A 26,166-nucleotide genomic window follows, 5' to 3' on the forward strand; every position below is an offset into this window, starting at 1 on the left:
GTAAAACTTAAAAACATTAAATATCACACAAAACAAACTTTCATTCCAAAATGAGACAGCTACCATTGAACTTGACGCCTATTGTAATTCAGTGTTAACAGGACATGCATTTAAGTTTTAGGCATTAAGACTCTGGCTTACAAAAACATTTCAGAGAATTCAAACCTCTCTCTTTTTTAAAGTGAGCAATTTAGTTCCAACATGGATTGTGTTACAGTTTGGAATGAAAACATTAAAACACAAAACGAGAGCCACTTTAACATTGCACATCACCCTAAAAGAGCTGGAGAACAAGTCCAGATGTCGTTCCAGCTGTTAACGAGGAGAGAAAAAGCAAAGTAGTAAAGTCATCTGAATCTACAGTAGTTAACATGGTTGCGAAGAACAGAGAAAAGTTGCAGTTGCGATATGAACTGCAATACATGTGTGTGTATACAATTTCAAACTGTTAAATCAGTGCTTGAATCTTGAAGAACAAAACTGTGTCCTGTTTTCAAAACTAACTTTACTATAATTACAGTAAGTCGAATAAATCAATGGATTGTTGAGCACTGCAACTGAAAAGTAAAAGTCTGACTTTTCTCCCTCTACCTTTCAGTTGCGTGTGCGTTTTTTAGTGTACAGGAAATTAGTGTACTTTTTGTACAAGCTGCTAATTATTGCACTGTCAACATGACTTCATGGAGTAGACATAAAGGTCTCACTAGCAGCCCCTACAGGGCAAGCTTTGTGCCTTTAACACCAAAAAAGTCAACACTCAACACTTCAATAAGCCTCGACTTGCTTGTTAGGGCTGTAAAATAATACAATAGAGATGTGAGGGAGAGTGAACAATAGTTTTATAGTAGAAATTTAGGGATTATGTTAATAAAACTGTACAGCTCTGAAATAGGTTTGAACACAGAGGCAGTGCAGCCCAACACAAGACAACAATGAAAAAAAAAGAAGCATAATGTACTGACATACCTGCGGGTCTTTGTAATACCTGTATTCTGAGTTACTACATCTCATCATCCTGGACTAAAACAATCGTCTCACTCAGCAGCAACAAACAGAAACACCAATACTGCACGGGCAAAATGAAAGAATATAAACTGATGAAGATAATATTTAGAGCTTTGCTCCGCGGCAGAGGCTCCGACTCTTTGGTTTTTCCGTCTAAACATGAATTGCGTTTAAAAAAAATACTGGTTAGTTTTTTGCTAGTTTTCGTTTCGTTAGGCAGTACCTCACAGTTTCACCACAAACAACTTTTCGAGTTTGGAAACATAAAAACTGAATGATTGGGCTCAGCGGATCTCAACACTGAACAGACTGTTGACTCACGTGCACATGTACTTTTAGTATAACTGTGCATCATAATGACAACATCTACAGTAAAACATTTCATTTTCCCTTTCAAGGTCATTTACGCGATTGTTTACTGAAGGAAGCCTGATTTAGGGGGGTGGGTGGGTCTCAGATTGATGCTTATAAACCTTTAAAATAGTGAATCATTTAAATATACAACAGCTACATGACATTTCATTAACAGGCACTTATAGAAATGTGTGATTTCCTATAAAAATGCTACTTAACTAAACTTGCCAGCCATGATGAGGCTTCTTAAAGTTACGTAAAACTGAACGCAGTACAAATTTTAGAGCTTTTGTAGCTTAACCGCAGTTTTAGTTGATGACAGTGTGGTAAAACTGTGTGCGACAATCACTCCTTTATCTTGAGAATATACTTTCGACTTGTGTCGCCTCACATCCAGAGACTCGGAGGTCAGGGGGACTGAAAACATTTTCAGGTAAGTGCAGCTATTCGTCAAGCTAGAGAGGGAGAAAGAAAAAAACAGGATTCATTAATAAAATGATCATAAGTAGGACATTTTCTATTACCTTGACAAACCTCGTTTCACCTACACCGTAATATTTAAACAAACTTTGTCACAGTAGTTGAGAATGAGTATGAACTAAGAGATGTAAAACATCTCCCTGTAGTTTTAAAGCCATGTGGACCATGTAGTGCTGCTTACAGTTTAACAGAGTCAGGCATCCCAGCATGCAGAGCAGCATTCTAGCCGTGTTGCGTGACGTCAGGGCAAGGCTGACTGTGTCTGTACGCCATGATGAAGCATGATGACTGGTGCCACCAGTAAAACATCAGCACCAGCAGCAGGTGCCACACCTGGTGGCTGGAGCCCAGGTAGTTCAGCTGACCTGCAGCAGCATCACAGAATAAAACCAGAGTTTATCATTCATCTTTTAGAAAATCCTTACTTCTACAGACTTTCATAACTGAGTTTTTTATGATTTGATTATTATCAGTCTATGATTATGTGTAATTCAGGTAATTTTCCAAAGATTTTAAGGACCTGGAAAACACCAGATAAGATGCAAACACACTTCAGCTCTAAAGATGCTTGAAATGTGACGAGAAGAAGACGTGATACTTTTACGTAAAAAATGAAAAATTTACATAAAACAAAATGTAAACATTGTTTATGGAGGTCAAAGCTGTTGGAGACAGATTTCCCTGAATAAATAAATAAATGAACAAAAGTTGTCTCACCTGGGAAGTAGCGTTCAGGAACTTTAGAAACATAGAAAATGAGAGCTAATGCAGCGATGAAGTACATCCCCAGGATTCGCGGAACAAAAGCCTGAATGGAAAAGATATTTATTTAACGGACTGTCGATAAAACTGAACTAAATACAACTGACAGCTGTGTGTAACAAACACTGACTCGGAATCCTGCTCACTTTTAAATATATACGCTCTCAAAAAACAGACTCAAAGCCATAATATGAACAAATACTGGGCGCGCTCACCTGGACGAGCTCTGAGGAGAAGCCTCCAGTGATGCAGATCCAGTGGACGGTGGGGATGAGGCCGTACCCGGCCACCGAGCAGAAGATGAGCGAGCGCAGCTGCTTCCACTGCTTGCTGAGGTAATGAGGGTGGATCTGAGCGAAGAAGACGGCCAGGATCATGGCCAAGACCGTCACCAGGTACACCTGCCGCCAGTACTGCAGACACAGGAGGGAAGATCAAGGTCAGCGAACACACCATGACAGTCTCCCACTTCCTATAACGTCAGTACATTTCAAAGGTTTTACCATTTCACTTACATAATATTAGATTATAAATTAGATTTGTTTTTGTATTTCTTGATGTCACCGTCTTTTCGCCGCTGAAACAATAATCAATTGTACAAAAATAATTATTCATCCAGCAAAAATGCTAAACGTTAGCTTGTGTTGTGAGGATATGCTGCTTTTCACAGTTTACGCTGTAAACTTAATATCTCTGGGACTGTTGGTCAGATAAAAACAAACAAAAGCAATTTAAAGAGGACATTCACAGCTGGAAAGACGGTCTTTTTAAAAAAATGGGCTGTGCAGCAGAAAAAAAAAGGGCTGGGGTATTGTTTTCGCTCAAAAAGGTGGCGCTTGGTCACACATTTTCTCATATTACAGCTCAGCAGTGCAATAAAATATGTTTCTGAAAACATCTGAAAAACTGCAGTAACAGAATCTTGATTCGTATCCGCCTGGTTTGACCGTTTGATCGGAGTTCCATTCACCTCCAAAGATATGATTGGCCGGGCTACCTGCTTGCACTCTTCCTGCACACCCGTTGCAAATGTGTTCTGGAGGAGTAGCTTTGGAAAGAGGTCTGAGGTGTTTATTAACACCTCCAGTTGTCTGATCTGTACTAGTGGATGTATGGGTTTATTTTCTTGATAAAACAGTAAAGATCTAAACATGACGACCTCCAACTATTTTTTAAAATCATACTTATTATTTCAAAGCAAACCTACTGTCCTTACTGTTACTTTAACTTCTATAAGTAAGTCTGCACAGTCTGGACAGCCTCGTCTCACTCCCTTCTGTCCATTTGTGTGGATGTAGGCCTCCGTCCAGTCACACGTCCTCATGTAACGAGTCCTGCCGAATTTCACAGTGAATAAATTTGCACCAGGAACAAGGCCCCGCTCGACTCCAGCCAATTTTTTTAAGTTCTTCTCCTAACAGACACCACGTTCTCCTCTCCAAATCTGCATTTCTAAAACACTCTGACGAGACAAGAGTTTTAATGGCTAAATATAAAAATCAGTTTTTCTTTAGGGACTTGGCTTGCCATAGGAGTGAAGCCACCCAAAAGCGGAGCCCTAGTCTTGGCAAGGACGGGGGGCCCCTTCGCTGAGACAGCTCCCAGACTTGCGAACGTCATATGGTGGGGAACAGGAGTGACGGACCGCTCTGTGAACGCAGCCATCTGGTTTGGGCTGGAGCAGATTTCAGCTGCGTTCGGGGGGCAAAATAACCCAGCACTTCCAATATGCGGGGGAAAGCGAACAGTAAGGAGCACAGCCAAATACTTCAGGAGTAAAAAAAATAAAAAAATATAAAAATGAAAAGAGAAGCAACCAGGAAAGGGAAGGGAAAAAAAAAAACGTGGTGGTGGGCGGCTGGAATAAGGAACTGAACAGGCTTGTGTCATCAGAGGCTGTTTTCCAAACGGCGAGCGCAGCAAAGGTGTCATGTTGCTTATTCACCAGGAACAATGAGTCAATCAGCAGAGCCAGACTGTGGGCTCCACTTCAGCTTTATTCAATTACTGACTCTCAGGCCGAGGATTTGAGTTAAAAGTCCCTGAGGAGGACTGTTAGATGAAGTAAAGTGGTGATACGTGCAGTGAAGCTCACATAAACATATTTACATTACCTATTTTGTTATGAAAATGTCTGTACTGTAGCATCGAGTATCAAAAACCATCTGGTCAGATCCATAATCCATGGTGTTTAATCAGAATTTTGTCTGACCTGACAAACTAATTCTCATCACAAGGTCCACTCACTGTGTTTCCGAAGCTTTCAGTCACATCACATGCAATCCCATCCACTCAGGAAGACCACAAAATGTATCTGAAAGCTTCAGAATCACCCAATGAGCGACAGTCTGATTCCAGACTGAATTAACTCACACATCTCATTGTTTTGTGTCCACTGACGGCAGCTTCACCAGTTGGAAAAAGAATCCACGTAGGAGGGAGTGTCAAGAATGTCAGCGTCTTCCTGCCTGGCATGCTAGTTACTCAACAACAGCCATGGAAAACGGAACAATGGCAACAAGCATGGATGAGGTTGATGCAAATTGTTGCAAGATACTAAAATAACAAGTCTTACTGCCCTAAAAACAGCTCGGGGTAGCTTGGGATGGATACATCAGCCGGTGGTTAGGGAAAAACAAAACAAATCCCCGACCTGGCTAAGTGGGTACAATGTCAAGCTGAATTAAGGATGATGATCGAGCTTATTTTGTCAGTTGTGTTCAGACAAGATTTTACATTTCAAACCTCTGGCTTTTATTACAACAAAAAAAAGGTATGTAAGGTATCCAAACTATTTTATTTTTGTATTGGTACCAAAGTAGTATTGAAACAAAAAATATGTAAGAGAAGCCAGAGGCAAATTTATTCAGTATAAAATAATTCACAGATATTATTTTACCCCATCAAGACTAAATAGAATGCGTTTGCTTAACAATGATCTGTGCTGAAAGTGTGGGAAGGTCTGGAATGTGCTAAGATCTTCCCCCTGTGGGAAAATGTTTTAGATTATATAGGCAAATGGCTGAATTGTGAACCAGATCGCCGAGACTATGTCTCCTAGAGACAAAACAATGGTACCACACATAAACAAACATATTTTTGGAATCTTAAAAACTGGCTTAATGACTTCTGCACGGACAATTATAAGGTGTTGGAAGGAGCCTCGAGCTCCCACACTGAATATGTGGAGAACTCAGATGATGGAAACTGTTGCATGTGAGAAAACGTTGGTGATATTAAACAGTGAAAATTATATGACAAACGGACAGTTTTGGTAAATGTATATCTAGAGAAAACAGCTATATTCGTAATTGTTTTGTATTGATATGTTTTACATTAAAGCCATACACTCTGCCTGAATAATGAATGTATGTTATTTTTTGAACTGCCTACAGTATGTTTTGTTCTTTTTGGTTGTTTCTCATTTTCACTGCCTACAGTATGTTTTGTTCTTTTTGGTTGTTTCTCATTTTCGTTACCCTCCTTTCTGTCTGTTTAACTTGTTCGTATGTATGGTTGTTTGTTTGTTTTCTGTTTATAATTATGTAAAATAATAAAAATCTCTAAATTAAAAAAATTTAAAAAAGGATTTAAACACACACTCTGGATGGTTTACGTTGACTTTTTTTGCTTCATTTGTGGATAGTTTTGTGTTTAATTTAGTTATTTATCTATACTATGCATATATTCTTATTTCTAAAGGTACTTCAATTTCCCTGCATGGGATTTCAGCTGATGTACTAAAGCCGGCCAATTTTACCACGTACGCTGTCAACATAAAAACACAAACAAAACGTCTCCACACTGTCATGCAGATATTGGAGACGAATCATAGAAGTGAACTGGAGGCTGAAGGTGAACTTACGTTATTGCAGTAGAAGGTGTAGAAGACTCCGGGGACGTAGCAGCCCAGGATGCCGATGGAAACTCCTGCATAGTCCAGTGCCAACCAGCGGCGACTGGTCTTCTCCGAGCGGTGGCAACAGAACAGGTGATAACCGACCGAACACAGCATACACAGCTGAATATGGAAAGATCCAGAGGATACGACAAGGGGAGTGTCAATCAGCAAAGGATGTGATAACAAGTAGAAAGATATTTATAATTTAAAGAGAGGTGTCCTAATAATTTCTCTTTTTGATTTACTCTTTTTTTTTTCAAATTGGACTCGAAGACTCTGGTTGTCAGCGGCTACTCCAGCCAACTGCTGGGCTGATTATTTTTCATTTATTGACAATAGCTGCCAATATTTTGGATAAGGTCTAATGTCCTTCTGTAGCCACTCAGATTAAGGTAACACCATGTAACTGCTACACATTCAGTTTCCAAGATATTTGCCAATTTGAAATCGCCACAATGCTCAGCACAAGGAGAAAGCTTGCTGCAAACTGAGCCTGGAACACATCACATAATGTAAACTCAGCCCAGCCTAGGTAAACTTGTCTAAACACAAATGTGACAGAAACAGACCTGAAAGCTAGTTGGCAACAAATCTTAATTCAGTTTTATTCTTTTATGAATGAGTTGACATTTTATCATTAGATTAATATTCATACTTTATATACTGAAATCTGTAACTTTGACAAAATAAACATTCTGTACTGTGCAACTTCCCACAGGTTGTGTGTTTAATGACACCAAAGATGGCAGTCGTGTTGAATCCTGTGATTTATTTGAATCCACTACGATACTGGGCAAAGCTAAACTATATTCAACATAATGTGACACTACTGGCTCAGTCACTCCCTGTTTCCTGTCTCTATATTGAGCAATACTTTACTGGCCACAATACACAGCTCTGACCCAACAAGACGTTCAACATTTGAGAATAGCTGACTAAGGAGAAGCGCTATTACTGAGTTGTTTTTTTGTATTTGAAATGAGTCTACCATACAGTAGGATTCATAAACTCTACATAAACTAAAAAACATAATTTTAACCATAGCACAGCCTTACTGTAATATCAGCAACGCAATCTATAACTGGGTTTGACAACCAGTCCAACAACGAGTCAACATGTAAGGTAACGTCCTAACCAGGCATTAGGAACAAATGATGGAACACCTCCTGTACCTGGAAGCAGAAGACTCCGATGGAGTAGATGACGTAGTCCTCTCTGGAGGCGCCGATGTCCGGCAGCACCGAGGCCATGTGGTACACCCCTACGCAGAAGAAGAGCAGGAAGCCCAACAGATGGCTCCAGATATTCACCGTCTCATTGGACAGAATGAAGAGGCTGCAAAGAGGATTCACCAACTTTAAAACCATCATGATAAAAAATATGTCACTCTCCTCCTTAAATCATCATTTATTACAGACTAATATCAGCAATCTCAACCACACAGCCCACGGTATTTTAATTCAGACATCTTCATACTGTATTTCATATCTGCAAAGAAGTCATCCGCCTCTTAATGTAACAGTGTTAGAGCCGTTTTAATGTGGGCTGAGGAGAAGAAAACACTGATTGAAATTTAAAAATAAAAAAATGCAATGAGGCTCTTAACCTGAAATAATCAACAGTTTATTTTAATTTAAAAATGCCTGAGTCGACCTCTGGAGTTGACGCAGCACTCTGACTTCACTGAGTAAGGATAATAATATACCTATAGATTATTGTGACTCATAAACACAATCAAGCTACATGACTGCTAATCGTGTTATCCATATTTATGCAGCCGTGGACCAGCATCTGATGCTGTATTTAGTATGTCTGTCTTTCCCCGTTCTGCTCTCTGCTTCTCACCTTTTGATGCACAGTCTGGAGGGCAGGTAGGCTCTGTATCCATCTGTGATGTAGGGGTTCTCCCTCAGAAACACCGGGATCTGTTCGTAGGTGTACAGTCTGATACCTCGGGGCACCAGCACAGGCCAATACTGATAACCTCCAAGCTCGATATAGTGAGAGGTCTGGGCACTTTTTTGGAGTTTCTGAGGCATGGCTGAGCTGGAGGAGTCCGCTTTAGTCAGACCTGAAGCTGCGAACAAAAAGTCAGATACAATTAGGTCTATATCTTACATAACAATTGTGATCTGCCAACCAATGTTGAATATTCTTTTTTACCGTATGGAGAGAGGTATACGACTGACCCACTTACTGAAACTACATCTTTAATGATTTCCTGAATGCAACAAGTGAAGAACAGCTAGACATGATCTATACTGTACTAGATTAGTGCCAATACCTGGTAGCTGACTTATTAGTTGGCTGCTTTAACCGTGCAGCCATCGATCTGTCTTCTCATGTTGACTGACTACAGTCATCTTAACTAATACAAAACTCCCTTCAGTAATGAGTCCATTTTCGGCCTTACACGCTAACAAACATTCATGCTCACATTTCTACCCATGTTAAATGTACAGTAACAGTTAAGGCTTGTGTCAAACTGCTGGGCTGGGTTAATCGTTACATTAAAGAGTATTAAAGAGTGTTTTTGTTGTCATAACGTGCTTGTTTTGTGAAATAATGTTAGCCGACAATGTCCAAACAACCAACCCTACTACAAACCAATTTAACTTAAGTGTAATCGTGTAAATAACACAACTTTCAACGACGTAAATCTTAAAATAAAAGAAATGTCAAAGCGGTTTGGCAGCCAGTGGCTAATTACGGCTACGGAGCAGGCTGCTAGAGGCGAGCTAACACGCCGCTTTGTCAAGAGGAACAACCTAAAGACAAACTCACCTTTCAGTTTGGTATATGCACCGTGTGTGCCATTTAGGGGCTTATAATAAGTACTTCGCATTTGTAAACATGAATTAAAAACAACAACAACAACAACAACGCAGCGGTTATTAAGTTTAGCTACAACATCTCCAAATCACCAGAGACGTCATCTGCAGTGGACCCCTACTACTGTGCCAAAAGGACTGCCTGAACAAAAAGAACAGAGCCAAAACAATTATCTGGCTGCACAATACAGGGACCACGTCAGCCTTGTATTTATTTATTTATTTATTTATTTATTTATTTATTTATTTATTTATTTATTTATGCCAAATGAGCCAACTCACGAAGACCATGAAAAGTGTTTGAAAGCCTTTGGAAAAGCCAGAAGTTACTCCCCCCCCCCCCCCCCCCCCCCCCATAACTACTGTTTGCAATAATAACAATGAAATACTTTTATTATGGCTAAAAGAATATTTGAACACATAAAATTACGCACCAAGAAACACAGCAAATACATATTTTTGGGTATTGATCCTACATTGCCAAACCACACACTTTATCTGTTAGAGGAAAAAGATATTATTCACATCACTCTCAAACGCTCACAAATGTTTTAATAAATTATATATATATATATATATGAAATATAGCAGTGAAATCAACAAACTTGGTAATGTGTGTTAGTGGCTCTCCTCCTCCTTTTCTCTTCTTCCTTTCCTTGAATAATAATTACTCATAATGTCTGTAGTCCAAATCAGGACATAAGGCCTCCATAAGGGTTCTCTTGCCTTTGCTCTAGGGCACCTCGGCAGTGCCCAGGAGGTGAACTGGACTGGTAGCTGAACAGTTGCCAGCTACCAGTCCACCTTCCATACTTTGGTTCATATTGGACTTGAACTGGCCACCCTCAAGTTCCCAAGCCAAGTCCCTATGGACTGAGCTACTGCCACCCCCGAATATGAAGAATTATTATATTTTTTTAGATTTTAAAGGGGCACTTTACCACATTTTACACATTATGTTCAGTTTACTGGTCACATGGGGCACTACTCGGCCTGTGAAAATAGCTATATAATGTCTGATGTCTAGTCCTGTTAACTTCTTGCAAGGTCTCATCGTTTGTAAAATCTAAAACCTAAAAGTATGCTGGGATATGCAGGTGTGACCCATGTTAAATGTAGGCCGTTCTCAGCTCTCAGTCTCCTGGCTGTCATCCCGCTGCACTGTGCCTCTGTGTTACATCCTCCTGTCGCTAACTGTCATCAGGAATCCTCATCAGAGCGAGTGTTCTCCACAGACCTCTCAGGTGTGAGAGATGTTGGAGGATTCCCTCAGGAGGGAAGTCACACTCAGTCCTCCCTCTGCTGTTTACACCCCACTTTAATTGCCTCATTCTCAACTGGAAATGTGTTCTTCATTATCACTTCTAATACACCTCTCAGCACATCCACTCTGGCAAAGTGTCAGCTGCCAAGTTAAGATAGTAGCTCGTGCATACAAGGGCAAACCACAAAAATCTCCCGCTGCTGCAGTCGCTGCTCAGTTATTAATTGATTTTGTAGGTTTACAGTTGGCAATGGTATGCTGAAACACATAGTGTAACATTTACAACATGTCTTGTTATAAAACACCTAACTATTTTTCCACATACACACTGACTTCAGTTGTTTTTTTCCCCATGGCAGTAGGGAAACAGGCAACTAAAAGGCCATAAAAATCTTGTCAATGGAAGAAAGAAACAACAACCACCAAGATGATCTTAAGATAATCAAATATATCTCAAGACAATATCTTTTTTTGTTAATCTGTTAATCTTTTAAATGGGACATCTCATGGCAAGAAAGAAAGTCTAATTAGGGAATAATTCCAGTTTATTGTAACTTATTTCCGTAGTTTTGTCCATAATTTCTATCAGTTATGACTTTTTTATTATACTCACCAAACTTAACCCTTTATCAAGTGAGGAACCATATATGGTCACTTCCATGGGCTTTTTAAATGATGCCCCATGTCTCCCAATGAAGGAGCAGGATCATGTGACTTTCTCCAGCCAATTAGCGAATGTTAATGCCTCTAATGTATCCTACTCTAACCCTAACCCTAACATTTTTTGCACTGTATCACGTGGTGATATTTTGAAATAAGTTCCGTAAGACATATGTCTGATTGTTAATTTGGAAATAAATGTTCCACATATTATTTGGAATTTCTTTTACCCTAGGTGGGCAAGTGACCATATACTATAAGTTCTTTGACTTTGATTTGCAGCCTAAAACAGAAACTTTTTAAAACAGTCAAAAAAGAAAAATCCACCAATAACACTCCAGGGTGAGTGCCCTATAAAGGTCTGGATCTGGGATGAGTAACCAAAAACCTGAACATGAACTGACAGTTTTCTAACAAAAAACTGATTTTTGGACATAAAACCAAAAATGAGCACCCATAATGTTGCTAACCTGTGTGCATGATGAATCAGTAATTGTTGAGCCAGGAAATCAGTAAATTATGTATGTTTACAACAAACAGTTTAAACACGTCCCAGCCAGATTTTTTTTTAATGATGTATCATTTTGGAATTTTCCTGAAACCTTCATGAAATTATTTTATTGATGCTACAATAAAGGAAATTCACTATCCACTTTCTTTCCTGGAGTAACATGAAAAATCGACGCTACTCTTGTTTCTTTGTGTTATGTATTATGCAACAGTCTGGAAGTCATTAGCCCAGTTTAGAATAAAAGCAAGGCTTTGTCCAAAGACAAAAAATACACCTACAGCAGCAGCTACATCTCTCCAAAGGTGCTTTTAGTCAGTGAGCTGTTGCCATCAGTATTGTTTTCAATGCACATGAGCATGTTTCATATTTGCTATCTGTTTCCTTAAGCACCTTAATTTATATGTTGTATCTTGTTTGTTTAATCTGTGCACAATCATAAATATTAAAATGACAATTTCTAGTTTTAGAGGGGGCTACAAACTGGAACTATTTCTTGACAAAAAACAGTTTATCCCAGTACTTATGTGCAGCATATCTGCTAGTTGCTACTGTGACAACAAGATTCTGGAAAATCACTGCAGCCTGTAAACCCATAAAATAGTTTTTACATTTCTGTCTGTGCACTGGATAAACACAAGTTACAGCATACACATTTATCTTGTTTAGATTTTGGTAGCTATCTTTTTCTTTTTTTTTACTTGGGACAGAGCTAGGCTAAGTGTTTTCTCCTACTATAACTTTATGCTAAGCTAATAATGTTCTGGGCCCAGGTTCAATCATAACACAGTGAGAATCAATCTTCTCATGAACCTTTCACAAGAAAGGAAATGCATGTATTTCTTAAATGTTGACCTATTTCTATAAAGAGAGAAGCTGGAGGATTTTCCATTGAATTCAATGCAGTCTACGTTTTCCTGAAGGCAACAACTAATGGCCATTAAAGGAAGTGCAGCTTTAGGAGTTTTGTGGGATTTAGCGCACATTTAGACAGTCTTCCGGTTTGACTGCTGTTTTTTGATTGATTTTTCATGACGTGGGGCTCCGGTTTCCCAAAAGTTGAATCTGGCTCAACTTCTCTCCCGCACGCCGGTGTGTTTTTTTGCAGTAACCCCTGCGTTGCGGACTGCTGGTGCGGAAACGCACAAGCCCCACTGAAATGAATTGAAAGACCTCCGTTTTTGCAGAGGCGCCTGATTCTGTCTGAACCCCACTGTTTCCTTTAGGGTAGTGCAGTGGATTACAACTATCAATCCAGCGGTTCATCCAAAGAAGGTTTCAGAGATCAGACCCTGGTACTGTGACATATTCGTTCAACAAAATATAATGAAATGGTTTGTTATACTGGGTGTAGTGAAAACCTAATGAATACTAAACAAAGAGGTGTTCTGCTGACACGATTACAAATCGTTTCTTCCTTTCTGTTCATCTTTATGATCTTTTGTCTGCAGGATTTCTGAACAGTCTCCCTGAGATAAACAACACACTGAGCTTTAATCACTCACTCAATCAAATCAAAAAATCAATAACTAATGGTGAACACACTGTAAGCATGCGCACCCTTTGCCCGGGTAGCTCAGTCAAACTCTGAGTAGTACCTCAAGCCTGGGAAGTGAGTGAAGAGGGAGCAGACTGTGCTCCGGGCCCCTGATCCAGCAGAGCTTTCAGGTGAAGCAGATCAGACCCACAGCTGTGTAATTTACTTGTTCTTTCAAATAAAATAAGTGGAGGACAACTCTTCCTTTAATGTCCTTACTCAAAAAGACGAACACGACAGTACACTGTTCCGACTCCCCTTCTCCTGCCCCACCACCTTCTTTCTGTCTCCTCACTGATTCACTGTGACAATCTGTTGGCCCTTTTCCTTTTTTCTTTTTTTAAATGAATCTTTGTCTTTGATTTCTGTCCTTCATGTTCCTGTCAGACTTAACGTATAGAAAATGTGCCACGATGTAATTGTGCTGAACACAAAATTAAAGCGCTCCTCTTAATAATAATACTCTGAATGTTTCTTATAAAAGCAGGAGGTGATTTGTGTATCGGCCATTTTATTAGTGGGGAAATATCACATTTGTGATGATTATCTCAGAGATACTCTAAGTGTTCCATGTTATAGCTGACATGGGATGTTTTTTTTTTGTAAAGCACGAACTGTGGATGCTACTTACTATGGTATATACAATAAAATAGCACTGTATTACATCTTAATTGAGGGTGCCTACACTGTCTTTGGCAAGTGAAAGTCTCTCCTTTCCAAACAAGGCGCTGTTAAACTGGTTTAAATAAGGACAGACAGGCCCCCCGGGCTACCAATGTCCTTTGGGATTGTCAGGGTCATCAATGAAACACAAGGCTACACTGGTGCACGCCTCTCTGGCTGTTGCAATGCATTTAATGGCACATTACATGATGGTAAATACATTAGATGTTAAACTTCTTCTCACTGATGTTAAACACATGCTAAAGTGACTATATGTTACTGTAAAGAGGGTAAATTAACAATGCATGACATGTTTCACTGCATCCATGTTTTTTGTTTCTTCAGGCGCCTCGCTACCAAGCTCCTTTTGTGCACCTCATCTTCCACCATTTCTTTTCCTACTTGCCCCTGCATTGATAAAACCACAAATCTAGGGGCTAAAATCTTTATTTTTCACTCAAACCCTCAACACAAAGCTCACAGGCATCACAGGCTTCGACGCAGGGCCCGCCAAATGTTAGCCTGCCTGCCGTGCCAAGACTAGACAGGCCCTTTGCAAAGCTAACACGGCCTCGCGGCGGCTTGTGCTCGTCAGCGGCCGGCTGGTCTCATTGGCTTTATTTATAGTCGGCGCCACAAGACATCTGCTGGAGACAAGACTCTGTCCTCTGTGTCCACACAGCACCACACAGAGGGAGCTTGTCAACGTTTTTTCGAAAGCAAAGTGTTTGGTAGGACCTCGGTCAGAAGAGGGGAGAGACGGCTGCAGCCTCCTCTAATAGGATGGGTGTCCCCTCCGATTGCTTTCTCCACAGCTCTGATTAACGAGACCGGAAGACAGAGGGAAGCTTCACAGTTTGTCGTGTCTTGTGTGTTAGCCGATGTTTACTTGATCTGAGAGCTGTTGTTTGCTTGGTGTCTTCAGTCTGGTCGTAGCTCGGCACTATTTTGGGACACTGACACTTGGATGCAACTCGGCAGTCGTCTGATGCGGCCTCGCCTTTTCCTCCCTCCATCCCTCCCTCCATCCCTCCCTCCTCCTCGCCCCTCAGTGTCACACAGAGTTTCTCTTCCTCTCCTATTCTCTTCTCCTCACATCGAGGACGTCTAGATGTCTCTAGCTGTCTGCGCTTCAGGCCTTGACACAAAGTGCCAGGGACAAAGAGCGGGGAGGGGGTGAAGTCAGACTGCGGCAGAAGGAAAGAGTGTGAAAATACCCTGTTTATATGTTTCTGAAGAGAACCAACCTGAGAAAGAAGCTTTTCAAGGAGGAAACATCATTTAAAATCTGGTTTATCTGCAATTCAGAAAGCCAAAGGTCACAAAATGAATGCTTCATAGAGAGGTTCGCAGAGCCTAGTTAGGTTCCCTGAAGAACCTCTTCAATTTCAAGTTCTCATAGAGCATTGATGGCTCATCCATGAAACACAGATGTTAAGCAGATTTTTTTCTGCATTTTTTCTACAGCGACTACACTGATCCTTCAGAAAAACTACAGAATTTTTTTGACAGATTTATCTGTCAAGTTGCTTTGAATCATCGCTGTGGTGCCAGTTCATAATAGAAAATCTAGTGCTGCTGATTCAGAGTGAAGACATAGTGGAGGCAAGCTCTGACCTACCATCCCATCATATGAGCAACATTACTACAAACCTAAACAAATGTAATCTCACAAATTCTCTTTTCACCACGATATTTAAGTTAAATCCACAACGAACTGTTCAATCTGTGAACTATGGAGACTGATTTAAACTTTAAAAGGGTGATACTAACAGAAAAGTAGACATGATTTTACAACTGCATGCTCTTTCTACTGTCGCCTCAGGTGTATTTTAGTGGAAGATTTATATGATAATGTCACCCATCGCCTCCCTAAGGATTCAGAAACAAAATTTTATTTAATAATTTAGGAGACATTATATCCCATGTGTTTCCCACATAAAAAATTGTTTTTATAGGTTTGTAAAATCTTGGTAAAACAGAGATGTCTAAAGAAAAGACCAATAGAAGCTCATCAAATAAACTTAATTAAATTTCATTACATTATTAAATTATTTAAAATCCACACTTGTTGTAGATTTGGAGCCTCCCTGATTGGTGCTAAGTGCCAACTCCACAGTACTGAGTTACTATTTCATTGTATTGTTTAAGACAATCTGGACAGAAAAAAAAAAAAAATACTATTACGTTTCTGAGTATCTTTATGTGTTTTTTTTTTTGTTGTTGTTGGGCTGGGATTACAGGTGCATATTGGTTTCTGACCTGACTCATTTACATGGATGTTCACCAAAATGTCCACACTGATTAATATTTATTGTCTACATAAATAATCAAAACCAGAAATATCATAGAGTGACTTCATTCTTCTGCTTGGAAGCCATATTCATATAGAGCAGTGCAGCATTAGTTGAAAAAAGAAAAGGTACTAAAAAATGAAGTAAAAATGAAATGTTGCATCAACAAATGTTCCAGCACTAATGTCTGAATATATCCTCATAGCATCTGGGCCACTGAGCTCTTTCTGGAAATGAAATGCCGTTGTTGCTTAGTCTTCTACTTTTCCTTTTTCTTTTTTTTTTGTTGGAAAGTTTCATCTGTATAACAATATTGAAAGGCATTAGTCTTAATCTCTGCGCTTCTTTCAACTTTTTTTTTTTTTTGTCTTAGAAGATACATCTGGTTCCCCATCTTGTAATTCCTGCCGGGATTCCAAAGAAAAGCGAAAACAATTTTCCACAACAGTGGAGGGATTTAGGAGGAGGGCAGAGTGGTTGTTTTAGGACATTTAGCTGCTGCTGGGAATGAGATTAATGCCTTTGAATGGCAACAACTGCTGCGATGTGATGTACTTTTTGCAGCTGGACAAAACGTTCTGGTAATCCAGTAAGCCCATCCTTTTTGACACTAAGAGTATGTTTGCAGAGTACTTTAATTTTTATGTTCAGAACAATACCACAAAATAAACCCTTTATGTACAGCTGACTGTAGATGAGACCTGCATATGCACTGTTGCGGTTATCCTCTTTCTGCAGGGTTACATGGAACGCAGATTGCGTTTCTTGAAGATTTAGATTAAAAAAATTATGTAATTGTGTATTTTTCAAAAGAGCATTTGTTTTTTGTTTTTTTGTGATTGTTACTTGTTTCGGGTTGGGACCACATAATCTGCAGCTTGAATACATGTCACAAAAGCGCTGTAAATGCAGCTGGTTTCTGACATGATGTGGAAAACTAAATTGTCACAAATGTTTTGCAGACATTATATTAAGATTGTTGTTGCTGCCTCAGAGATGTAATAGAAATGTTTTCTGCTGAAATAGTGCAGAAGAAAATTAAATTGAGGACACTATTAGCTTTGGTTTATAATATAAGATAAAGCCTTTGGTTAATTACCTTACCATCTTTCTTTTTGGCCTTTTTGATGACTGTTTCATGAACTTTAGTACGGTTGTGTATGGTTGTAAAGTTAGGTCTTATTCATTTGTCTGATTTTGTATTGTTTTGTCTCTGACCTCTGACTTAATCAAATGAAAGTTAGATGGCATATTCATCATGACACAGTTAAATGTAAATGGCTTTCTTCCTCTAGCTCATCTTAGGGCATGTATACTTATATATTTACAAAATAAAGCCATCAGTATAACAAATCTGAAAATATTTCAGATAAATTCACTGCAGCGGTTTTTGATGATGGACAGAAAAAGTGACACTGATTTATAGAAAGACAAAGTCATTTCTTAAGTATTGGTTTTGAAGTTTTTAATAACCTGAGGAAGAATTTATTATTAAATATATTTACTTTTTAGACTTAATATGTTTACAGGTAACAGTTTTATCACAGTTCCTGTTTACCATAAAGTCTTACTGACAGGTGTGTAGGATTAAAAACACTCAATATTTTTTAAATCAAATCAAATGAATTGATAAACTATGTCTCTACCAGAATTATATTGCTAGTGGTGTTGATTAGGCAATCATAACTGAGCAGCAATTTAATAAAAGGAACATTAAAAAATAATTAACTGTCAGAAAAACATTTTTGGTGACAAGTTTGACTTGTGTTGGTTCTGTTGGCAGAATTTGGATTCATGACTTTCTACAAGTATGTGACAAGGTTATTTTTTAAATCCTATTTTGTGTAGTGTTCAACAAAACTATTCACAAATTCAGGAGATTAACTGCAAATAATAATAATTAAAAAAAACATTTTAGAGCCTTAGTGATGCTATATATTTTAGTCATTTAAGAGACATGGAATATGCTAAACATGTTAGCATGTAGCACTGCAGTCAAAAATTTGCATTTGGCATGTTGCAATATTCTATGTCACCACATCAGTGTATCTCAGCTCCATCACCACAGAGTCAAACCACTGCGTTGCACTATTAAAAGTAAAAGCTGTAGCTATTTAGTCAAACTATATGAGAAGATTCATGAGAAAATACTGCAGTCATTTCTAATGTCTCTTATTTATCACTCAGCTGCTGAAGAGACAATTAATTTGGATATTACTTATGAGTATGAGAATTGAACTTTCTGAGTGTGGGCAATAAACAGCCGCTTCTACAGTGAAATTTATCAAACTTGTGGACGTTAATTGCTGTGTAAATCTAGCTTGGATATAAAATTACTGATGGATCTCTTCAAAGGAAAGAGAGAAACTTGTTTAACTTAACACAGTCTCATTTAGTGCCACTCCATCTCATCCATTAAATACACAAGATATATATATATTTTTAACATTAACTCTTTGGTTTTCATGGTTTGGTTGCTGCAGTAAGTAAAAAGTACAAATAAATGAGCTGCTGTTAGAAATCATGATCATTCTGTGTGTCTCCCATGTGGTTTGACTGACAGACATCACGCTGCAGTTTAGTTTGTGTCCTGTGGAGGTCACTCTGTACCTGCTGTGGACGTCAGTACAACAGCAGAGCAGCAGAAGGCCACACACTGAACATGAGCTGCTGCAGAAGAAACAACTGATGAATCTAATCTGTTTGTCAGTGAGGAGACACTCACTGTACAGCATGTGGTCACATAGGATATAATGATAAATATTATCATCATAAAAATCATTATTTCAATATTGCTCATGTGACTCTACCTCCGTAGATGTGCAATATAATAAATCATTTTAAATCAATTAAAAACAAAATGTTTCAAATTGAGACATCCTTGTATTTTACAGCATAAATAACTGCAATTTATCAATTTCATTTAATTTATTAAATAATTTTTATTATTGTTTTAAATGTTTTTTTTTTCTTCAAGCATTTTTGTCTCTAGCTGAAAGTGGAGAGCTGACAGCACAAGAAAAGGGGGATGGCAGACTCAAAGAGGAGATTTTGCAATTACATAGTCAGCATCTCAAATCTCTAAGCCACACTGACTTCCTCCATTTTTGTGTTGTTCTTTATTCAAAGCAAGCCAAATAACACCAAAACCACCAAAACAGTCCGTGTCAGCAAGAATAAATGTCTGAATGAGCAGTTAAAATGACTTACATACAGTGAATGACTTGACTAAAACCAGTTGTTGTTACTCGCTGTTTCACTGTGTGGCTACAACAAAAGACTCACAGCTGCAGAGCAATGAATCAGAGATGAGACTGAGAGGGAAATTAAGTCTCTACTTCCTTCTACAGGCAGCAGGTGGCGCTATGGTATCTCTGTCTGGGTTCTCCATAGAGACATCAACTCCGTGCACAAGCTTAAGTGTATAAGACCCCTAAAACTGGCTCCTGCATCAGTCTAATGATAAATAACACACCGAATGGGGGCTGTTTCAACTGATATGATTTATTCAAAGTTAGTGCATTAGATCAGGCTAATAATTAAAGTTATGATTAAGGAAATGACAGGATTGGGACTTGTGCATGATGAAAAATGGATGGACAGACACACAACCAGACAGATCTGGTTTGATTAATAATTCACAGTTGGATTAAACCAGATTGAAATTCAAGCCGAGACTTTTTGTAAGTGCATTTCTTATTTATTTATTTATTGTAAAGACTCACTCCAAACCTGTCGCCAGGATGCTCTCGAGCTGGTGGCATATTGCTCTGAGGATGATCATTGTCATCAAATGCAATCCAGTATTAAGATGGATGCTGCCTGATCCCATCAAGATAATGGGTTTCATGTCTCCTGGCCTTAGGGGGGGAGGTGGCTGGTTGGACAGAAAAGATCTCTGCAGCTGATTTCTTTTGTTTCCTGCCTCATCTCTGTAGGCATCTCGACCCTGTGACTCCACAGCACATGCTGCCACGCAGGGAAAATTGTAGTTCGTCCTAATGCAAAATGAATACCTTAGAAGTTAAGTATGCTTTGCTTGAAGATTTTGGGTTTGCAGCCAGCGAGGCAGCCAGGACAAAACAGAGACACTTTGTTCACAGAAGAAGAGTTGTTCTGTCTGTATAACAGAGAGGAAGAGAGACACAGACAGAGAGAAAGGGAGAGAGAAAGAAACAGTGGGGGTGGTTAGCCTTCAACCTGTCACCCCAGGAGAGGTCATGTTGGATCTGTTTCAGGATCATTTGTGGTCATATCTGCCTCTGTACCTATCACTAAACAATAGAAAAGACAGCGAGTTAACTAATGTACCAATGCCTTTATCTTTTCTAACTTAAACTGTGTTGAGGGAACTGAATATGACAATGTATTACGAATTTACTCGGTAAAAGAACAAAAGGATCAGCAGAAAAGTTCACTTGAAGTAACAGAAGTGAGGGTACTCATGCAGATTAAACCCTTTTACAGTATATTGTTGTTAATTAATGCTACACTGACCCGTGATCAGCCTTTTAATGTAACTGTATAAGGAACTCATAACTACAAATACATTTAGTGGAATTAAAAGGATATGTCCATATGCAAGAGTACTGTATACAACCAATGAAAAGTATAGAAAAAGTGTACCTAAGTAAGTGCAGAACTATAGTACAATATAAAGTTACACTTTCACAATTCAAGAGCCTTTCTTTCTGCTGCCATGCCTTAAAACACTGACAAAGGTTTTAATAACAGTATTTATATGTAGGCTAAGTGGGTATGGATCTAGATCTAGATTGTACCTATGTATGTTCATGGCAGCCAGAGCTTAAATAAGTGCTTCACATTGTTTTTGTTTGTTTCCTACAACAAGTTAAAAATTCTGCCAGCGCTCTAAAAATATTACAGCTTTTCTAGTTCATAGTCGTGTGACATGGAAATTTGGTCATTCCATGAGTTGAGAAAGGCAATGAGATGTGGTTTAAAGCCTTGGAAAAAGACCTTATGGTAAGAATTTTTGTCGACTGCTATTTCTGTTGCCAAGATAGGACCTTCAAGGTCAATACTTTGGCAAATGAACTTGTTTCAAGTATTTTGAGTAGTAGTTTATTTTAGGATACAGACCATTTCTACAAAAGTCTTTAGTATGGAAGATGTGTCATTCAGCTCTGTGGTCCGACAGCCCCCCCCTCACTCTCCTCCAAACCCCGCAGTGTGATTCACCTAAAATAGGAGACAGGGGGTGTGGTGTGAGGGTGGGGGAGTGGATGGTGGGGGTGAGTGGGCAGGGCGCGGAGGGGAGTGGATGTCTCAAGGTCAAAGGCAGAGCGGCGAATTGGGGTGGAAGCAAACTAATGAGTTTTTCCGTTCTCTCCCTGCCCCGGACCGCTGGCATCACCTCGCTGTCCTGTCAATCCACCACACCCCCACCCTACCTCAACCAACCAACCCATCTTCTTCCTCTTCCCCTCCCATCCTTCTCTCTTCCCACCTTCACTGTATGAAGAAAAAAAAAAAAACAGGAAAAAAACTGTTTATTTCTGAACAGGCCTCTTAATCTATTTGGACTGGGCGTAATAGGACATTTGCATGGCGAGCACAGCGAGGTGTCAGCGATAACCACGGGGTTGTGACATCCCCTCCGAAATATGCTGAGCTTTCGCTAACCTCTCATCAAACACGCTGATCTTTATGGACTGTATCATATTGTGCCGTAATGTGCTTTATTGTCCACAGAATAAGCTTTTCTTTAAGGTAATTGGAAAGCGGGAAATGGCCGCTATCGGCGCACTTTTTAAATACATTATTCCTGAAATGTGGCTTGTGTAATGACCCTGTCGGTGTAAAACGTGAGATTTATCTTGGCAGCAGAAATTGATCCATTTCACCTTTGTCTAATGGAAATTTTTATCAAGTATTATCTGTTTATGTAAATGAGCGTGGCCCCTGGAACCGAGGGGATAAAAAAGTCTGGAGGGGGGAGCAGTTAATCTAGGGCCTCTTTACGTGTCAGTCTGGACATAATGCATACAGGATTCATCTCTGTGGGGGTGGTGTGTGTGTTCCTGTGCTTCTGTCTGAGAACCAGGTTGACTTGTAGACCGTCATAGTGAAGACATTTTTGCTTATAGAGGATATTTTGGATGGTCCTCAGTTGTTTATAGGGCTGAATTGAATAGAATATAGTGCTAATGTAGGTTGTATCTTTAAAAAACTCTTCAAATGGAGACTTTAACATCCTGGAACAATGTCACCTTATTCTCCCTTTTCGCCATGACTGATATCCCATTGTTTTTTTCCTTTACATGGATCCTTATGTACCAACCTAACATCACTGATTAACATCCAAGATGTTGGAAGTACTGTACAGATGTCATTTCATGGGAGATTTTAGGGATAGGATTAGTGTTTAAAGAATAACAACAAACCTTGCTTGCTTGTGTGTCTTCATACTCAAAAATCAACAAGTCCTCTTTGTAGTTAAATCTGAAACAACCACATGAGCTTTTGTTTTTCCGAAGACACACAAAACCCTATAAGGAATAGCTTGTGTTCATTCAAACCATTCACACCAACAATACAAGTCATATGCTTTGCACTACTACAACCTCCTCTTTCATCGTCACACTTCTTCTGACTTCTGACCCTCAGAGGTCACTTTTCAAATAAAACAGTTGAATAAACAACCAATCTACCTGTGCTTTACCAGAGACTTAAAGGCACCTTGTGAAGTTTTTGACCACTACGAGTGATATGTAGGAATGATTTTCTAAAAAGGTCCCTGTTTTGTTTATATATCATGCATGCATACAAGGATCTGTCCTGCCAACAGCTTTATATTATTCCATTGATCAACAGTTGGTGGTGGATTAGTACGATAGCAATGTGCCAGCTAAAGTACACATGAATATAAACAAAGCATAATATGCATAAATATTCTCCATTCTCGATACCAAATCCTGTGAACAAATACTGGGTGTTAAAGATCTAAATAAACATACTTCATTCTACTCTAGTCACAGAATATGGCAGAAATGGAATATAATATTCATAACTATGTTTTCATTAGTGTATAATCACCTGAAAATATGACATAAGTTTGCAGTTATGGCAAGCTGTTCCAAAACCAGACTGAAATATGTAGCCGTGTTTAGCATCTCATCTATATTGGGTTCTGGTATGTAAATTCTCTGCTGCTATTAACTATATTTAACCAATTTAATGATTGTTGTATATTAGGGCATGTTTTGGACCTGAAAATAAAAAGGCAAAAAATGCCAAAGAGTAAAAATGTATGGCACAGCAATTAAAGATGTATTTCATGTCCAGCAGTATGAGAGCATGTCACTCAAATATTAGTGTCATGTAAAAAAGGCTTTGAATGTCCACAACAAAGCATGCACTGAGCTTGTGTTAGTGTTATTTCTGGCCCCATAATGTCTATTCATCACAGAGGCTCTTAACATATTTCCATATCATAAAACTTTTCACAGACAGCTCCGTTATGTGCGGCATTATATGGTAGCTCAGACGTTTGGACACGTCAGCTGCAGAATAGATGGCACATTTTGGATCACCGACTGTGCAGCATGAAAAATGAATGAATAGCATGGAAGCTGCGTGTAGTGGCGGTGGGCTACAGTCACTTAGAAGAAGGGCTGTAAAGATTGACAAGGCCCCCCTCACTTGTGTTTTCATTGCAGCGGACGCTTTTGATGTTTTATGAGAGAGGCCTCGCCTTGTTGCCGGAGTCTTTGCCGTGACAGCAGTGCGACGGTCTTGAAATACAGCTGGTGGGGGGGATTCTCCACGGAGGGCAGCAAATGGAGCTTCACCGGGAGCCAGCAATCCCCCGGTGGCCCCCGCTGTCATCTGCCATCCTGACAGGCAGACAGAGAGGGAGATAGAGAGGGGAGAGTCAGCCGGGCTAAGTGACAGACACGCCAATGTGACCCAATCCACCAGAGGGAAGACTTCATCACTGTCTTAAACGCCCTGATGTTCTCAGAGGCCATAGATTGAGAAGACCGGGTCTGAGTCCTGGCTAACCTCAGTCCTCGACCCCCCTGCTGATCAAACAGCGGCCATGATGCATTGCAGCGACCAGAGTTCAGCTACAGCAGACTGAGGGGAGGGAGCAGACAAACAGAGAGACAGTGTAATAGAGAGGATGATGTATGGCATCAAGCATAATGCTGCTCAACTGACACTGCGCTCAACGGTCTTCTAGCAACAGCAAAAACATTTACTTTGACACACTGAAGAATTCTCTGGCCTCAATTATTGTTTGGTAAGTTCAGACAGGGGGGTTATTTTTTTAATATATTCAAGAATAATTAACAGTTTGTTTATTAGTACCTGGGGACACAGCAACATTGCAGTTTTACAGTACATCAGGTAAAAACCCCTGAAATGTCTGCACAGTTATTGGATGCAAAACCTCCATGTGTATACAGTACTGCAAAATGTTCACAATAAGTCATTTTGACAATAACATTTGCCTCAATATTAAATAAGTGGTTTTGATATATATACATGTACATATAAATATTTTAACTGGTTCTATTGTCCACAGATCTCAGCAATGTAATGCAGATTCTGTAAATTTAATAAAGTGAATCCACTGACACAGCAGGAGGATATGGCTTCTCTTTGTGTAATGTTTAAAACGCACACCATTGACATGAGGTGTGGCAATACTAGTACTTTATTGCTGCTAAACCTAGTCCCTAGTCCTCACCTCATCAGAGAATATCTGGCTCCCTTCAAAGAGCTGTTATTCCATTCAGTAAAGTAAAACAAAATATTGATAAAACATTATCATGAGAAAACTTTAGGAAAATAATCTTCACCTTATATTTTGTAATGTGCATCGGGAAAAGAGTTTTTTGGATGAGTCATGTCACACGATCCTGCTATACCAATGATGGCCACTATGCCTAAATCACCCCACACTGCTGCTGGGGGCTTGTTATGCTTAAAATGAAATAGCACTTTACCAATTTTAAACTGGAAAAAGTCAAAACCGAGTGTTCACACAGTGACACACAAAGCTTTATCTGAAAACACAACTTTATAATGGCCAGGACAGCAGTTAAAGGCAGAACTGTTATAGTCGTTTCGTCTTAAATGCTACAAAGGATCAGTTCGAAGTAGCACGCTCAAGGGCACACCTAAAGAGTCACTAAAAACTCAAAACCTAAAGTCATCGCTGCTTCCATATTCTACACAACGTGTCATTAGTTTGAAACCTTCAGCAGGTCCCTAGCTTTATATGTGATCTTACCATACCTTGATGTCTTCAGGTGAGCACCTGTGAGGTAGAAAGGCAAAGGCCAAGTCTAAGCTGGCTTAAGGCTAAGTCAGCATCTCTTAACATCTACAGTCCTGACCCATCATGGTGATCCACCAGTGGGACATATATTAGATGTTCTGCCTCTGTAATTGCAGGAAAGTGCTTTTCCAGCCAATTCAGTCCCGTATCTGTCCCTGAGAGACACAAATGGAGACCATTTCATCCTCCCCTTTGGCACCTTGGGGATTTTTAACTTCTTAAAAAACTCACAGTGCCGAGTCGTCAACTCGAGCATCTCACTGAGGTCCCTAGACCAGAACCAAAGCACCTATGAGGCCAGTAAGCCCTCAAACACTTCTCATTCCCTCCATCCATGACTCCTGGTATACTGGGACCTATGTGTAATTAAAAGGGGGCTTTAAATTGGCCCCAAGCATTAAAAATGGATCCTGTTGGCAGCAAATGGAGCATCTCCTTGCTCATCTCCCGCCATCTTGTCTGGTCCTTGAGGGCTGGAGGCCCAGACAGATGCTCCTCCAGGAGGCAAGGGCGGTTTGTTTCTGCCTCTGGAGGAAGTGGATATCTGTGACCGGCTGGAGGCTTTTTTTTTTCGAGGATCTTTGAATGCATTAG

The 26,166-nt window shown here is 39.6% G+C and overlaps 1 protein-coding gene across 1 annotated transcript; it reads right to left on the reverse strand.

Moving 5' to 3' along the window:
* Nucleotides 1-172: 172 nt before the first annotated feature.
* Nucleotides 173-9,491, reverse strand: paqr3a (progestin and adipoQ receptor family member IIIa). Its single transcript, XM_010750866.3, has 8 exons — nucleotides 9,287-9,491; nucleotides 8,348-8,579; nucleotides 7,675-7,837; nucleotides 6,467-6,622; nucleotides 2,817-3,014; nucleotides 2,557-2,647; nucleotides 2,021-2,204; nucleotides 173-1,814 (listed from the first exon to the last, which is right to left on the reverse strand). The coding sequence occupies exons 1-7, from the start codon at nucleotides 9,345-9,347 to the stop codon at nucleotides 2,062-2,064; spliced, it is 1,044 nt and encodes a 347-aa protein (XP_010749168.1). The 5' UTR covers nucleotides 9,348-9,491; the 3' UTR covers nucleotides 173-1,814; nucleotides 2,021-2,061.
* Nucleotides 9,492-26,166: the final 16,675 nt, after the last annotated feature.

Source organism: Larimichthys crocea, chromosome III (assembly GCF_000972845.2).
Source record: "Larimichthys crocea isolate SSNF chromosome III, L_crocea_2.0, whole genome shotgun sequence".
Classification (NCBI taxonomy): domain Eukaryota; kingdom Metazoa; phylum Chordata; class Actinopteri; family Sciaenidae; genus Larimichthys; species Larimichthys crocea.